This window comes from Melanotaenia boesemani, chromosome 17 (genome assembly GCF_017639745.1).
Source record: "Melanotaenia boesemani isolate fMelBoe1 chromosome 17, fMelBoe1.pri, whole genome shotgun sequence".
NCBI lineage: Eukaryota > Metazoa > Chordata > Actinopteri > Atheriniformes > Melanotaeniidae > Melanotaenia > Melanotaenia boesemani.
In genome coordinates this window covers 29,002,577-29,019,765 of record NC_055698.1, presented here as the reverse complement: position 1 = coordinate 29,019,765, position 17,189 = coordinate 29,002,577, and the positions used below count along the sequence as shown (strand labels likewise).

Here is a 17,189-nt window from a genome sequence, read left to right as displayed (position 1 = left end):
TATAGTCAGAAAAGCTTTATTAAGAATAGGATGGGAACAAAATAATGAATCAATAATTGTCTGAGTCTGTGACCAGCGAGCAGCCAGGCGAGTGCTCTAGAACTGGTAGAGCTTCCAGGACTGCAGAGGAGGTGGACTCAAGGTGAGTGAGCCAGTAACACACAGAAACTCAGTAGGTGCAGACATGGCTCAGGATCTCAGAGGTATGACACAGGTAGAAGACTGTCTGGTGTCTGGATTTACAGCAGACAAGATGTTCCAACAGGACACAAATATAATGTGGTTTAACAAGGTGAGCTTAATAATACAAGAAATTAAAATGAACAGCCAATAAAAAGGAATTTCAGGAATCCAGTCTTGAAGTAGCAAATGCATGGACTGTTTTTCTGCATCACTCTGAGACAGGATCTTACTAATTTTAACAATATTGAAATAAGGTGGTCCAAGAAACATGTTGTATATATGAGTCAAAGTACAAATACTGGTTAAAAGTAACTACAAGGTTCATGGATAAATATACAAGGAGATTAAAGATGGGTTATACTGAAATGTTTTCAAAGTCCAACAGAAAATAGAAACAGTCTGCTGGACGACCATTGTTTTTACTTTCCTCACTCAGTCAGCAACATCAGTTTTTCCAGGGATGTCTCTACTGTTTGTTCTCCAACCAAATATAACAGACTGATGTGATCAGAAGCTCACTGGAGTTCATCATCATTTCCTGTAAAAACAGAATTAAATGTATAAAATGAAAAACAGGTAAGATGCTTATTATAATCACTGTTAGACATGATGGACATATTTATCTCTGCTTTTCAGAAAAACAGTGGATCCGACAAACTAGTTATTTTGTGGTTTTGTGAATAAGATCAAACATGCACTGCTTTTCATTAATCTGGTGAAAGATTAACATAACTGAGTAACCTGCTGCTTTATGGTAATAATGGATCTGGTGTATATAATGCTTTCAATGTACTAAACGTGCTTTACATTAGAATAATTATTCATTCACTGGTGTAGCCACAGCTACCCTGGAGCAAACTGACAGGAACATGGCTGCCATTCATACATGCTTAACCAGTCTTACCAAGGACACAACAACAGAGTGACTGGGATGAAGTGGGATTTGAACCACCAACCTCCCAGTCATGGAACGACCTGCTCTACGGTCTCTACAGTCTACTGTGACCTGCATCTTAGTGTATGCGACCCATAATTATGAATTACTATCTACTGAAATTATGCAGTCCCATCGAGGAGTCGGCATGCACAGTGATGGTTTGTAAACTAGCATATAATCTGGTTTACAGCAGAATCTGATCAGTTATATTACTGAATAATATATAATAAGAATAGTGACTTCCATGAAAACTGAGGTGCAGTACTTAAGTATGTTGTCATAGTACTTTGCTTATACACAGGATGCTTCTTAGACAAAGCTGAACACAATGAACAGCAGTGGTACACACTCCAAGTGGAAAAGAAACGTTCCGTTATTACTACAAAATGTAATAAAACTAAGACGTCAGACAGAATCATTCATCATACCAGCTCTTCATTAAGCTGAAATATGGAGGAAGGTGATATTTTCAGCTGGTTTTAACAACAGCACGCTTGTAAGGCTGATATTAAATGTTATGGTGAAATGGAAGGTCAGGACACAGCTATCACACCTCACTGGATGTTACATAAAAGGCAAATATCATATCTTATCTGAATAAAACTAACATTTATGTAAAAGTTGACCTGTGACTGACTGAATGATGTTGGTTCAACAGAGAAATAAAGTCATTAATTTGACACATCTCATGTCTTACAGGTAAGAAAACGTAATCTCTAGTTTATGCTTTTAGTTAAAAACTATGATGAAGAACTCACTTCGTTGACTTGAGTCTGAAGTTTTCTCTGATGAATCTGAGGCTACAAGCAGGAAACAAAATGAAACAGAATTTTAAACAAAGAAAACGGAGTGTTGAGAAAAAGTAGTTTGTTCAGGAAATGAGTAAATAAATGTTTCATTTAGCAGAAAGACTTACTGTTTGTAGGTCTGAACCCTGAAATATAGATGAGAGGCTGATGATCATTCATGAAATTCACAAAAAGTAAAAGCAGAAAAGCAGCTTCTGTATAAACAAACATGTTGTGGTGTTTACCGTTATTGTTCCTTTTCCAGAAGAAGAGTCCGGTGATGCAGAGCAGCAGCAGCAGCAGTCCTACACAACCTCCGATGACTGCACCAGAAGGAAACTCTGATGGAGAAACTAACAAAACTAAAGGTAGTGATATCCCCTCTATGACATGGACAAGATTATGTTTCATTTATGAACTTCACTGCACCAACTTACCCAAATTAGTCCTGATCATGTTTTTGTCCAGGATGGTTGTGATGTTGTTTTCTAGACCAGAGAGCTGAAACACACAGTCGTACCTCCTCCAGTCTTCAGGTGGGATTGAGGAAACATTCAATTTAACACTTAACTGGAAGGTCCAATCATGGTTGGGTAAGATCTCTCCATGTTCCACATTTTCATGGATCTCCTCTCCATCTTTCCTCCAGAACATCAGAGCTGTGTTAGGATAGAAACCTGTAGCGTGGCAGCTGACCGGAGAGGAGGGAGTCTTCTGGAGGAGAGACACTGAGGGAAGCTCTGATTGAGAAAGGGACAACGACAAAGAGAAGGACAAAGAGACAGAAGAGCAAGAGATGGTGAAGGAGGAGAGAAGATGAGAGGACAAACAGCAAATGTTTAAATGCTAAAGCAGTCTGATATAAAGTAAAACAACAGCACACAGTCAGAGAAGAAGGAAGATCTGTTTCATGGTTCACAGCAGGACCGTCAACCACACTTCACTGACAGCGGTGTTTCTATTCCTGCAGGAAAAATCCATTTACTTACTTGGTAATTATGAACTCTATCGTAGTTTCAGCTTTGACTGAAAGTAAAACTTGAGCATCAGAAAGTGTCTCTATACCATCCTGTCTGAACCACACTGAATCTTATTATGACAGAAAATGAACCAAAAAATAAAGTGAAATCAGACTGAAAACAAAATCTAAATTCAGTTTGAGCAAACTAAATGTAAACTGTTGATTTTAATGAAACTACTTAACATCATGTTACTGTACCTGTTTCCTTAAGAAGGCCAAGAGACACAAGCTTCTTGAGCCACTGAGGGCAAATCTCAGTGAAGAATCGCTTCAAATAGGCTTTAACAGCTGGGTTGGCGTCCCACATTTGTTTGATTGGGGCAGCCAGGGGGTTTTGAACAATCCATGTAAATGTTTTCATGTCTAATTCCATGAAGTTTTCCCCATCATAACCACGCCGTAAAATGGGGCTCCTATCTCCAGTTCTTTCATCCCATCCACAGCCAGTTATACCCTGTAAAATGTGGACAGCTGAGACAAACAAGCAGCAAACACTGCAGTGAACACAGATACTGAATTACATAACAGTAAACAAAGAGTAAATAAAAACAGAAAAAAACATACTGTTCCATACCTTCATTTGTGTTGTTTTCCTTCAGTCCACTAATAACACCTTTGAAAAACAGTGGCTGAATTTCAAAACACTGTTCATTGAGGAATTTCAGGATCTCAGGATCAATTTGATTGAGTTTTTCCCATAAACCTGGATAACTTCTTCTGGTTTTGTTGCTGTCGCAGTAATCCACTTGTATTTGTCCGAATTCTCCCGTCATCATATAGTCTGGCATATTTGGGACTCCAGAAAATCCACTGGCCATATACGTCAGTGAATGTTTCACTATAAGAAAGGTTTAAATATTCAGCAGGAACACATTATACATCATTATGTTCATTATGTCGTTCGCAGTATTTACAGACGTTATGTAAAAAAAAGAAGTGATTACCTGATGATGACATGCGACATGCGAAGAGAAGCAACAATAACGTCTTCATCTTTTTCCCTAAACTTTCGTATGTGTTCGGGAATTAAGTTCTTAACAAAAGTGAAAGTAGCGTCACGACCGTCTCATCTGGAAAGTCATGAGGTCCGGAAGGCGTTTGGAAAATCCCTTCGATTCCCCCACTCTAAGGCCCTATCCCATTTCACCCCTTGGCCCTACCCCTTACCCAGGGGCGTTTCCTGGACCTGGGAACATTAGGGGCTGAGCCCACACCCTCGTCAAGAAATCTTAGTGAACCAACGCAGTAAAAACGTTTTTTTATTTAAGCTTTCTTGAGCATTGTGTCACCTTGTCACCTTTCTCTTTTGGGCACCAACTTTCTCCAGCAGTGTTACGCCGTATAAAATTTCATTTTAAGAAACTTGTAAAAATAACAGTCTTCCCCGGATTTTAACCTCATTGTCATTGCATGTTCGATGTATGCACACGGACGAGGTACAGTCCGTTGCGACAAAGCAAAGCTGCAAGACAGTGCTGGGGGCTCGCATCAGTCTGCATAAATACATATTTCTCTCTCTCTCTTTTTGGTGTGTTTTTGTTTTAAATATTTTTTTCACGTTAACGTGCTTTATAAATAGACAAACACCAAACGGAAAGGCACTGCAGCTGTACTTTATTAAATGTAATTGTTAGTAACTTAAACCTCTGTTTCTCTCCCTCTTAAGATAAGTAAGGCCTTTCCGTTACCTGTACCTCGTCCGTGTGCATACATCGAACATGCAATGACTCTTAATTTACACATAAACGTTAAAAGCATTCATAAAAGCGCATGCCGAAATTAATAAACATTATTAACAAACAGTATTTTACTTACTTCTCCGACTGCTTCCTAAAATCTCCAACTTCCCATCTGTTTGGACTGAAACTTGGTGTAGCTAACTCCCGGGGTAAAATCTAAAAAAAAAAACAAAACAAAATAAAAAAAAAGACAACTTCCGTTGTGGCTTATTTTGTTGTGTTGCGGTTTATTTTGTAGTGTTGTGCCTAATTGTGTTGTGTTGCGGTTTATTTTGTAGTGTTGTGCCTAATTGTGTTGTGTTGCGGTTTATTTTGTAGTGTTGTGGTTTATTGTGTTGTGTTGCGGTTTATTTTGTAGTGTTGTGACTTATTTTGTTGTGTTGCGGCTTTTATTTGTAGTGTTGTGACTTATTTTGTTGTGTTGCGGCTTTTATTTGCTGTGACACCTCTGGGCCACCGTAACTTCCTCCCGAGCAAAGATTAAAAAAAATAAAAATAAATAAAAATGAAAACACTGTTGTTGCTATTCTTCTGTGGCATGTCGTCATCAGGTAATCGCTTTTTAACCACTTCTGTAAATACTGCGAACGACATAATGAACATAATGATGTATAACGTGTTTCTCCTGAATATTTAATCCTTTCTTGTAGTGAAATATTCACTGACGTATTTGTCCACCGGATTTTCTGGAGTCCCAAATATGCCAGACTTCATGATAACGTCAGAACTCGGACAAGTGCAACTGGATTACTGCGACACCAACAAAACCAGAAGAAGTTATCCAGGTTTCTGGGAAAAAATCAATCAAATTGATCCTCTGTTGCTGAAAGGGTACAGTGAACATTGTTTTATGTTCAGCCACTGGTTTTCAGAGGTGTATTTAGTAGAATGAAGGAAAACGACCCAAATGAAGGTATGGAACAGTATGTTGCTTTTTTTCTGTTTTTATTCACTACTTGTTTACTGTTACACAATTAAATATCTGTGTTCACTGCAGTGTCTGCTGCTTGTTTGTCTCAGCTATCCACATTTTACAGAGTATAGCTGGCTATGAGTGGGATGAAAGAACTGGAGATGTGAGCTACTTTGCACGGTATGGTTATGATGGGGAAGACTTCATGGAAATTGACGTGAAAAAAATGGACATGGATTGTTCAAAACCCCCTGGCTGCCCCAATCCAACAAATGTGGGAGGCCAACCTAGTTGGTACAAACGATTTGAAAGTATTGTTCTATGAGGCTTGCCCTCTGTTGCTCAGGACGTTTGTGTCTCTTGGCCTTATGGAAAAAGGTACAGTAACATGATGTTAAGTAGTTTCATGAAAACAACAGTTTACATTTAGTTTGCTCTAACTGAATTTAGATTTTGTTTTCAGTCTGATTTCACCTTATTTTTTGGTTCATTTTCTGTCATAATAAGATTCAGTGTGGTTCAGACAGGATGGTATAGAGACACTTTCTGATGCTCTAGTTTTACTTTCAGTCAAAGCTGAAACTACGATAGAGTTCATAATTACCAAGTAAGTAAATGGATTTTCACTGCAGGAATAGAAACACCGCTGTCAGTGAAGTGTGGTTGACGGTCCTGCTGTGAACCATGAAACAGATCTTCCTTCTTCTCTGACTGTGTGCTGTTGTTTTACTTTATATCAGGCTGTCAAACTCATTTTAGTTTAGGCCACATCACAACGTGGTGTCATTTGTCTGTAAAGAGGACCAGTAAAAAATGTCTTAAAACCTAAAAAACACTCCACGTTTCCCCCTTTGTTTTAGTGCAAAGATGTACAGTTACATTATTAAGATATTTACATTTAATTAACTATTAATTTAGAACATATATAATTAACCTGACATCTATTTACAAAAATCAGTTCACATATGTGCAGATTTAACTATATATATATATATATAAGATTATGACTGACATGTGCATTACAACTTACAAATCACTGTGGATTTGTAAAATAAAAAACATTAATTCACAAAATAAAACATTTCACATTATGATTAGAATGACTTGTCAAGATCTACAAGTTGTTTAAATGTTCATACATGTTCATTTCCACATCGTGACCACCTGAACTGACTCACCTCATCATACGAAACTATGTCAGATTTATTTAGTTAGAATAATATAAAAGATAAAACAAATTATTCCCCTGACTTGTATATTTATTATGTAAAAAAAAAAAAACTTGCCTACTGGACTTGTCTTTGTAATTATTTTATCGGAAAGAAATATCAGATTGGGACTGAATTTGCTCAATTTCTTTATATTTTAAAATTTCAAATCAATTTGATTTCCCATTTAAACATTTGCTGTTTGTCCTCTCATCTTCTCTCCTCCTTCACCATCTCTTGCTCTTCTGTCTCTTTGTCCTTCTCTTTGTTGTTGTCCCTTTCTCAATCAGAGCTTCCCTCAGTGTCTCTCCTCCAGAAGACTCCCTCCTCTCCGGTCAGCTGCCACGCTACAGGTTTCTATCCTAACACAGCTCTGATGTTCTGGAGGAAAGATGGAGAGGAGATCCATGAAAATGTGGAACATGGACAGATCTTACCCAACCATGATTGGACCTTCCAGTTAAGTGTTAAATTGGAGGTTTCCTCAATCCCACCTGAAGACTGGAGGAGGTACGACTGTGTGTTTCAGCTCTCTGGTCTAGAAAACATCACAACCATCCTGGACAAAAACATGATCAGGACTAATTTGGGTAAGTTGGTGCAGTGAAGTTCATAAATGAAACATAATCTTGTCCATGTCATAGAGGGGATATCACTACATTTAGTTTTGTTAGTTTCTCCATCAGAGTTTCCTTCTGGTGCAGTCATCGGAGGTTGTGTAGGACTGCTGCTGCTGCTGCTCTGCATCACCGGACTCTTCTTCTGGAAAAGGAACAATAACGGTAAACACCACAACATGTTTGTTTATACAGAAGCTGCTTTTCTGCTTTTACTTTTTGTGAATTTCATGAATGATCATCAGTCTCTCATCTATATTTCAGGGTTCAGACCTACAAACAGTAAGTCTTTCTGCTAAATGAAACATTTATTTACTCATTTCCTGAACGAACTACTTTTTCTCAACACTCCGTTTTCTTTGTTTAAAATTCTGTTTCATTTTGTTTCCTGCTTGTAGCCTCAGATTCAGCAGAGAAAACTTCAGATCCAAGTCAACGAAGTGAGTTCTTCATCATAGTTTTTAACTAAAAGCATAAACTAGAGATTACGTTTTCTTACCTGTAAGACATGAGATGTGCCATATTAATGACTTTATTTCTCTGTTGAACCAACATCATTCAGTCAGTCACAGGTCAACTTTTACATAAATGTTACTTTTATTCAGATAAGATGTGATGTTTGTCTTTTATGTAACATCCAGCGAGGTGTGATAGCTGTGTCCTGACCTTCCATTTCACCATAACATTTAATATCAGCCTTACAAGCGTGCTGTTGTTAAAACCAGCTGAAAATATCACCTTCCTCCATATTTCAGCTTAATGAAGAGCTGGTATGATGAATGATTCTGTCTGAATTCTTAGTTTTATTACATTTTGTAGTAATAACGGGACGTTTCTTTTCCACTTGGAGTGTGTACCACTGCTGTTCATTGTGTTCAGCTTTGTCTAAGAAGCATCCTGTGTATAAGCAAAGTACTATGACAACATGCTTAACTACTGCACCTCAGTTTTCATGGAAGTCACTATTCTTATTATGTATTATTCAGTAATATAACTGATCAGATTCTGCTGTAAACCAGATTATATGCTAGTTTACAAACCATCACTGTGCATGCCGACTCCTCGATGGGACTGCATAATTTCAGTAGATAGTAATTGATAATTATGGGTCGCATACACTAAGATGCAGGTCACAGTAGACTGTAGAGACCGTAGAGCAGGTCGTTCCATGACTGGGAGGTTGGTGGTTCAAATCCCACTTCATCCCAGTCCCTCTGTTGTTGTGTCCTTGGTAAGACTGGTTAAGCATGTATGAATGGCAGCCATGTTCCTGTCAGTTTGCTCCAGGGTAGCTGTGGCTACACCAGTGAATGAATAATTATTCTAATGTAAAGCACGTTTAGTACATTGAAAGCATTATATACACCAGATCCATTATTACCATAAAGCAGCAGGTTACTCGGTTATGTTAATCTTTCACCAGATTAATGAAAAGCAGTGCATGTTTGATCTTATTCACAAAACCACAAAATAACTAGTTTGTCGGATCCACTGTTTTTCTGAAAAGCAGAGATAAATATGTCCATCATGTCTAACAGTGATTATACTAAGCATCTTACCTGTTTTTCATCTTATACATTTAATTCTTTTTTTTACAGGAAATGATGTTGAACTCCAGTGAGCTTCTGATCACATCAGTCTGTTATATTTGGTTGGAGCACAAACAGTAGAGACATCCCTGGAAAAACTGATGTTGCTGACTGAGTGAGGAAAGTAAAAACAATGGTCGTACAGCTTACCTTGTTAAACCGCGTTATATTTGTGTCCTCTTGGAACATCTTGTCTGCTGTAAATCCAGACACCAGACAGTCTTCCACCTGTGTCATACCTCTGAGATCCTGAGCCATGTCTGCACCTACTGAGTTTCTGTGTATTACTGGCTCACTCACCTTGAGTCCACCTCCTCTGCAGTCCTGGAAGCTCTACCAGTTCTAGAGCACTCGCCTGGCTGCTCGCTGGTCACAGACTCAGACAATTATTGAATCATTATTTTGTTCCCATCCTATTCTTAATAAAGCTTTTCTGACTATATTTCCTGTTTACGGTATGCTTTTTGGGTCCAAAATGCTGGACACATCTGATGAATGAAGCAGGAAGTGAAGCATGGCTTTGAGCTTTGCTGTGCTTGGAAACTTGGGTTCTACCATTCTTGTTTTTTACTAGTAACACTAACTTAAACTTGGTCATCTTACAATAAGAGGTCCTGTGGGAAAAGAAAAAGTTAGTAAAGAAAATGTGCTTTTAACAAATTGGTCATGTAACCAATAAAGCAAACATAACTAACCTTAGACTGGCCATCTCAATTACAGATTTACATAAATGTCTAATATATCATAATTGTATAACAAACTTAATACCTCAACAGACAAAGGCATCTAAGTTAATTCTTTACCACCTTCTAATCCTCTCTTAGGTTTTCTTGGGCCAAGTTCTTCATATTAAATGATGCAATGTGTTTTTGACTTCATCAGTCAGTCGTGTGCAGGCATGTCAGGAGAAGAGAAACGTTTATTTCCACATGTGATAGAGCTCTGAGATCCATAAAGATTAAACACAATGGCTTAAATGTAAAGTTCTTATCTGCTGAATTTAGTTCTTCTCAGTATAAGATGAAGTTATTATTTATTCTCATGTCATGTTTCATCTTTAGGTGCTTTAAATCTGTAAACCTTCTACTGTAACAGTCATTTCATTTCTGTCCACCTACAGCATCACCTGCAGAGCATCACATCAAACTATTAAACTAAGTATTAAAAGCTGGATACAACTCTTCCACCATCCTTTAGTGTTTAGGAAAAACTCAAATACTGTTGTCAACTACTTGACAATAAATTTTTTGACCTTAAAATTTGTCTGGGAGAAAAACCTTCATGAGGGTTTCTCCATCCATCAGCCTTGATGACTGAGGCTTCAGCTTCCCCATAGTGGTGAAAAATTTAACTCTAATAATAAATGGATAATGAGTCATGCTCAGTTTATACTGGACGATGGAATATTCTCTAGCAAACTAAACATGCAATATTAAAAATAAATAACTAAAATAAGTAGATAAAAATACTTCTGTATTTGTTAGTATCTGAATTCATTCAATCATTTATCATTTATCATAAAGCATTGTTCGTAACCTGCAGTAACCAGAAGCTTCGTACTGTAATAAGTTAATAAAAGATGATGAAGGACACACAAGTACAACCTCAGTTCCCAAAATGTAGGGACAGGTGATATTTATCATGTTTTTCAGCCTTTTGTATCAACTTCTTAGAGACGTGTTGCTGCCATCACATTTAAAATGAGCTCATATTTTACATAAAAGGGTAAAATGTCTCAGTTTTGACATCTGATATGTTGTGTTCATTAACACATCTGATTTCATCTGAAAGACCAGAAGGTCGTGTATAAAAGTACTCTTCTCCTCTTATTTGAGCATCAGTATAACTCCTTCAGCTTGTGGTAAATCTTGTTGCAAGTGTTTTTCCTTCTTTTTTAACGTGTCAATGATTTCATGTACAGTACCAAAGCTACTTTATTAACTTTAGAAAAAAAAAGAAAGATTAGGAAATTAAATGACTTTGTTAGGATTAAGGAAAACCCACAGCATGGTGCTGAATACCAACTCATTCACACACTGAGCTCATGTCTCGATAAACTCAAAAATACTACAACACATACGGTATATTGTATACATTTTTGTTTTTCAGAAATAAAAAGTGCCCGGACTGACTTAAATCAATCTCTGGTTTAATAAGAAACATATATCAATAAACCATTTATTAGTCTATAATGCATGATGCTGATGATACAAACTGTCTTTCCAGATCTTCCGTCAGTGTCTCTCCTACAGAAGTCTCCCTCTTCTCCAGTCAGCTGCCACACAACAGGTTTCTACCCTGAGAAAGTCTTAATGTTCTGGAGGAAAGATGGAGAGGAGATCCATGAAGGCGTGGACCATGGAGACATCCTCCCCAACCACGATGCATCCATCCAGATAAATGTTGATCTGGAGGTTTCGTCCATCGCGCCTGAAGAGTGGAGGAGGTACGACTGTGTTTCAGCTCTCTGGAGTCCAAAATGTCATCGTCACCAAACTGAGAAAAGGAGCTAGCAGATCCAACTCAGACATAGAAGGTAAGAAAAATACATGTAGTTGTCCTTGTTTTGTCTTTTTTATTATTATTATTATTATTATTTTATTTTAATTTTTTGTTGCATTATACATCAACATCTCTGGAGACACAGCAGAACAGACACGTTCTGATGTGTCGACAACTTTCCAAACTAAAACATTTAAAACTGTTTTTCCCAACATGCAACTTATCTGTGTCGGTCATTAGAGGATCATTTTCTGAAATATTTATCCTTAAAATTTACAAAATCATTGTAGATTTTCAACTTGTCTCTTTAATTGTGACATTTTCTTTAACCTTCATGGAGTGTTGGATATAAATGAAGAAGGGTGGCTCATATTTATGGATTATATGCATATTTGTACACTTCATTGGACATGAAATCGTAGAACCACATCATCAGGTTACATCCCAGCTACTTCACTGAGATCAGTCTACAGCATAAAAATAAAAAACTGTTAGTACTGACCACTTACTAGTGTATAACTTTTGTTATTGTAGAAACAAGAAGTTTAGACTAAGTATTTCAATGAGTGACTGATAAAGGGTTATAAAAGATTTTATTCTGCTTCATTTCTGTGGTATTACATTTGGCAAAGCTGCTGTTAGTAAGTAAGTATACAAAAACTACACATTTTATCTAGCCAAGCTGGGCCCCCTCTTGCTCTGGCTTCGAAGTTTGGGAACCACTGTGTTAACAATTTAGAACTGTAAAAACTAAAAATCAATAAAAAATAAAACAAGTAAATATAAAAACAAATAATAAAAATATAATAACATTGGATCTTTGTTAAAATAATATACAGTATTTATTGTACAGATGTACTCACATATAGATTATACTGTAGTTACATGTCACTGATACCGGATTTGTAAAATATGTTTGGATTAAAGCTAAACAATGTAAGTAATTGTTCTAACATTCTCTGTCCACACATTTTTTCCTGAACAGAGAGCATCTCTGTGGTCAGCATCGCCACCATTGCTGTTGTTATTGTCATTATCCTCACTGCTTTTGGATTAACAGCGTTCAAGAAGAGGAACGGTAACACACTCAATGAGCTCATATTATTCAGTCAAACTGAATTAATACTAAAACCTTAAAGATCCAACAGAGGAAGTACAGGATATATTGTACCTGAACTTGAACATACTCAATAAAGAATTGTAGGAAATTATAAAGGAATTAATATTTTCTTTTTGATTTTTAATGTGGATTGAGTAAATAAAACTGAAATAGTCTGCAATTCCTTTTTTTTCAGGGAGATCTGCTTTAGAAAGATCCTCTACACCATGTAAGTACAACTTAAACGACCCCCTCTATTTTCTGAAGTTCATTTAGCAAATATTGTTTTCATTTTCAGCCCAGAATTAGATGTGGAGGATTAATGATTAAATTATGATGAATATTTAATAAGTATATTATGTGAGTATAATAAGAAAAAAAATATGCTTAAAAATCAAACAAAAAGTAGAGAAACATATGAGCCAACTGGCACTTCAGCCATAAAGTCAGTGACATAAATATTTGTTACTAAAGCAAATATTCCAGAAAATAGGAATTGTCTGAATTTTAGTCACATCAAATGTGTTCATGAATGTATAAAATGTAAAGAAAAGTCTTATCAATCATGTTAAAAACAAACACACAAAAATGATCACGTGTCATCCAGATCAGTTTTTCTTTTTTTCTTTTCCCCCACCTACTCCCCTGTTTGTGTTGGCCATCTCCATTTTGTGTGCAGATGTGGGCATGGCTCCTGTGTCCAGAAGATTTCCCAGTTGTTCCTCATTGTCTCATCAGCCTGGCAGGATATCTTTCCTCATCAGCCTACATTTTCTCACTGGCATCAGCATCAGTGCATGACCTTCAGATCATGCTCTGCAGTGAGCCCTTCAGAGATTCCCTGAACTGATTAAGTTTCTTAGTGTCCAGTCTACTCACTGCTGCTGGGATCATCATCAGTCTTCCTGCCTGCCCTCTTGCCACCTGTTTATCACCATTCAAGGCTGTCAGAAGACTGTCTGCTCATCTGTCTGGGTCCAGTTCTGGCACTGGTACCTGCTCCTCCTGTTCCAACTCTGGGCAAATGAACTGCTCAAGATTACTTGCTGTTAATGCTTTAATCCTGGACTATCTAAAAACTTTCATAGTTTAACAGACCCAGTGCTACAGGTGGGCTCCAGTGGGCAAGACACTCCCATTCCCATGGCTCTGGGCTTAGCAGAGCCTGGGTCTTCCTACCCTGGGGACACCCAGCTCTCCATTTCCAGTAAACCTGACACCACCCTACTTTCTTCATCCCTTTCTGACTCTCTCACTGAAATAAAATGGTTGTTCACATGCAATTTTCTCAACTTAGATAATAACAAAACAGAAATGTTTTGTTCTCCTGTTTTCAGGTTGCTGAATAGTAAAAACTGAGGACTCCCTCAAAATCTATTTTACTCTATATAGGAAAAAAAGAAAAAACAAAAAAAAACATGAACTTACTCAACCTGCTTTTTGGTTTGGAATATTTCCAGTACTTTTTTTTTTTTTTTTGCAAGGGATTAAAAACAGACTTTCTTCTAAGTTTAATAGCGGCCTGTAAAGTCAGATCTTAATTCATACTTAAAGCAGATATGATTTCTATACTAACATCCTCTGACTGTTATGACTTATTTTATCTGGATTGTATTTTTTATTTAGTTAAAAAGGACTATCTTAAGCTGCAGTGAGTGTCACATAAGTTGGAATGACTCCAATAGAAAACGTGAAAGTGTTCCTTTTAAGGTTAGGTTTCTGTTTCTGTTTTTTCAGCTTCTTTCACGTAGCATCCGGTTACGTTTAACAACAGAGGAAATAACTGGGAGGAACACATAACTGATGGGCATGGGAAGGCCATAGAAACGGTAGATTTCTGTTGATCAACCAGGAGATGATTGCAAGGTTTGAATCAGTTTCTAATTATATTAGGATTTGTGCACAAGTAAAGGAATATGGTATTATTTACTTTGGTAAATAAGACTTGTATCAGGACTCGTACTGCAACTGAAGAGCTGAAGTTGAGTTGAGCTATAGTAGAGAACACTCATATTAAAAGATCATGAGAGTTACCTAGTGGTATTTGTAGCCCTCTTCTTTAAATGACAGAAAAGGACCTACTACTTTGATATTTTTAATTTTGTTTGGATGGTGCTGACACCAAAATACACAACTATGTCTTTCACTATCTCTGTGGACATGGTAAAAGAAAACTGGTTATAGTTCACTTTTGATGATAATAGTCATAGATATTTACATGCATATATATCTATGGGCAATAGTGATGTGCACTGTTTTAGTTCAATTCAATTCAGCTTTATTTGTATAGCAACTTGTCACAGAAATGCAATCCTAGGGCACTTTACAGACACATCACTTCGAGCCAGTTCTTAATAAATTATAGCCTATGCAGTGGAATGGCAGCTCACCTGATTAGGTCCAGGTGAGATGGTAGCAAGTGGTGTTCAGCCAATGGCAATGCGGTGTCCCTTGCATATAAACAGCTGATTTTCAAGCAGTAAGCAGCTTGAACTCAGTCTCTCGCTGCACTTGGAAACTGAAGGTGATCTCTCAAAGATCTCCTCCTGACCTGATATCCGGGAAAGTGGCTCGCCCTGGTACTCTGATCTCTTTTTTTAAAACACTGTGCAGATATGTTTAAATGATTTGCTACAAGGTAACTGCAGTCAGTGGGTTGTGGCCAAAAGCTTCCTTCTAGGTGGGACCCTGCCCTGGTTGGTAAGTCTTGAGTGTTATTGTTAGTTTATGTGTCTGTTGGTTCTGGCGACTCCTCTGAAGAATGTAACTGGAGTTTTGGACTTGACTGACTGGTTTTAAAAGGTTGTGACCTTCTTGGTTTTTCTTTTATTACCTTTTTTACTTTGGTATTAGAAATTTGTGATTGTATTGACTTTGTTTTTCTTTTTCTTTTGCAGCTGTGCTTCTCCCCCTTGTGGTGGCGTTTTTCTGAGGCTTTTATATTGTTTATATCGATGTCGGAATTATATATGTGCACATAAGTATACACCACTTTTACCGTCTTGCCTTTCACTTTGACTATCTGCTTAAATGCATATTTATCTATATAATACATTTACAATACAGAAAAGTAAATTTATGTCTATGTGTTATACTCAAGGGGTGCTGAGCTTTTTCTTTTTTCCACAGAAAAACGTCTTTACCAATTCGGCATAAGTAGATAAATAAAACATTAGACTCCCATGAAAATATAAAAATACAAATGATCCAGCTTTCCACCAGCTTTTAAACGCACCGTATACGCAGGAAGCTGTGAGGCTAAGGAAGCGTTTAGAGTCTCAGAACCTCTCGAGCATGAGTTAACATATCTGTGTGTAAATGTAGTTCTGTCTGTGTGTATCAGGTGATTCGTGTAAATTAATTTACACAGTTTACAACTTCTGTATTACACATACACATAAATATGGAGTTGATTTTCTCTCCATAGACCTGAGCCATTGAACTCCAGGGCTGAAAATGAGTCCAACCCCGGCCCTGCTGTCGTCTGCAAGAAGGTTTCTACTTATATAGGCGGTGTCATAAGACTATACAATGCTGCCACCTGGCGGCCAAACAAGATATATACAGATACTTAAAATGGCTCCAACAGACTTCATCAATTCAGGACGCCAAAACAAAACTATGGATTTTTCAGATTAATTCACTTTGGGACCCACTTTCAGAAATGAGTGTTAACAAGCTTCCAAAATGCTGCTTCTATGAGGCAAAATGTCCAAAAACTAAACATTTTTTATGGCTTCACTTAAACTCGACCCCATGTGGACACGGCCTCAGCTGTTTTTGCTCCTTCCCTTTCTGTCACTGCTGAAACTTTGTTTTCATTTTCAGTCCTTGACATTGTAAATGAAGTTTCAACAATTAGAGAGCCAGTGTTTTAGCATTTATTCATTTAATTTTTATTTATTTTTCTGTGCCTTTCTTTGAGGTGAAGCTTCGTCTGTACTGAACCACAGATTAGTTGAGAATAAACTTACAATTATTGCAAAACTGAAGACAGTTTGATATTTCTTCAGTTGCAGGTTTGTGATGAAGTGGAGCGAATACATCCAGCTTTGGGAAAGAAGTGACAAAGATTTGACTGAGTCTGCAAAAGGTGCTTCACCTGCCTCAAGAAAAAATCTCTGCCATACCAGCTGTACCTGGAGGCCAGAGAAGAGGCTCTCATTGAAGAGTTACCAGGAGTTAACGGGTGCATATTAAATGATATCCCCCAGACCAGTGAACCAACATTTTGTTAACATAACCCTCTTGCTGTCTTCAGGTTTCTGAAACCTTTGAAATACACGTTCAAGTATTTGGAGCATTAAAACATGGTTTAGATCTTAAATGTTTTGTTTCTCTTGCAGGTATTGACTCTGGAGCAGCCCTTTATATTTCTATACATACATCTATAAGGAGAACATCAACCTTTTTATAACTCTTGGAGACTCTAATGCAGACATGTGGTGTTTAACTGAACCAAATACACACAACAAAGTTAGCAAGTTAAGTTTTCTTATTAATTGTATAACTGAAATTATGCAATTAAAACTGAAATAGTTGAAAGGATACAATTTTTTTTTTCATAATTTTAATTACATTTGACCACACACT

General features: G+C 37.2%; 1 protein-coding gene and 1 pseudogene across 3 annotated transcripts; one reads left to right on the top strand and one right to left on the bottom strand.

The window, feature by feature from the left end:
* On the bottom strand, window positions 1–4,142 carry LOC121656619 (major histocompatibility complex class I-related gene protein-like). Of its 3 annotated transcripts, none has more exons than XM_042011714.1 (8): window positions 3,874–4,142; window positions 3,504–3,767; window positions 3,128–3,400; window positions 2,346–2,438; window positions 2,154–2,261; window positions 2,037–2,054; window positions 1,879–1,920; window positions 1–721 (listed from the first exon to the last, which is right to left on the bottom strand). In XM_042011714.1, the coding sequence occupies exons 1-8, from the start codon at window positions 3,920–3,922 to the stop codon at window positions 699–701; spliced, it is 870 nt and encodes a 289-aa protein (XP_041867648.1). In that variant the 5' UTR covers window positions 3,923–4,142; the 3' UTR covers window positions 1–698. The 3 variants fall into 3 exon arrangements, with proteins under 3 accessions (XP_041867648.1, XP_041867647.1, XP_041867646.1); XM_042011713.1 differs by having other exon boundaries at window positions 2,154–2,249; window positions 2,346–2,648; window positions 3,874–4,041; XM_042011712.1 differs by having other exon boundaries at window positions 2,346–2,648; window positions 3,874–4,037.
* A 989-nt stretch (window positions 4,143–5,131) lies between these two features.
* On the top strand, window positions 5,132–10,079 carry LOC121656636 (annotated as a pseudogene).
* The last annotated feature ends 7,110 nt before the right edge of the window (window positions 10,080–17,189 follow it).

Bases quoted from the DNA above. Each gene is read 5' to 3' on its own strand.
- LOC121656619 (XM_042011712.1), bottom strand. From the start codon at position 3,922: ATGAAGACGTTATTGTTGCTTCTCTTCGCATGTCGCATGTCATCATCA. The intron at 2,649-3,127 runs GTACAGTAACAT...TTTCTCAATCAG, and splicing joins TGGCCTTCTTAAGGAAACAG to AGCTTCCCTCAGTGTCTCTC. The intron at 722-1,878 runs GTGAGTTCTTCA...CTGTTTTTACAG, and splicing joins TTCAGACTCAAGTCAACGAA to GAAATGATGATGAACTCCAG.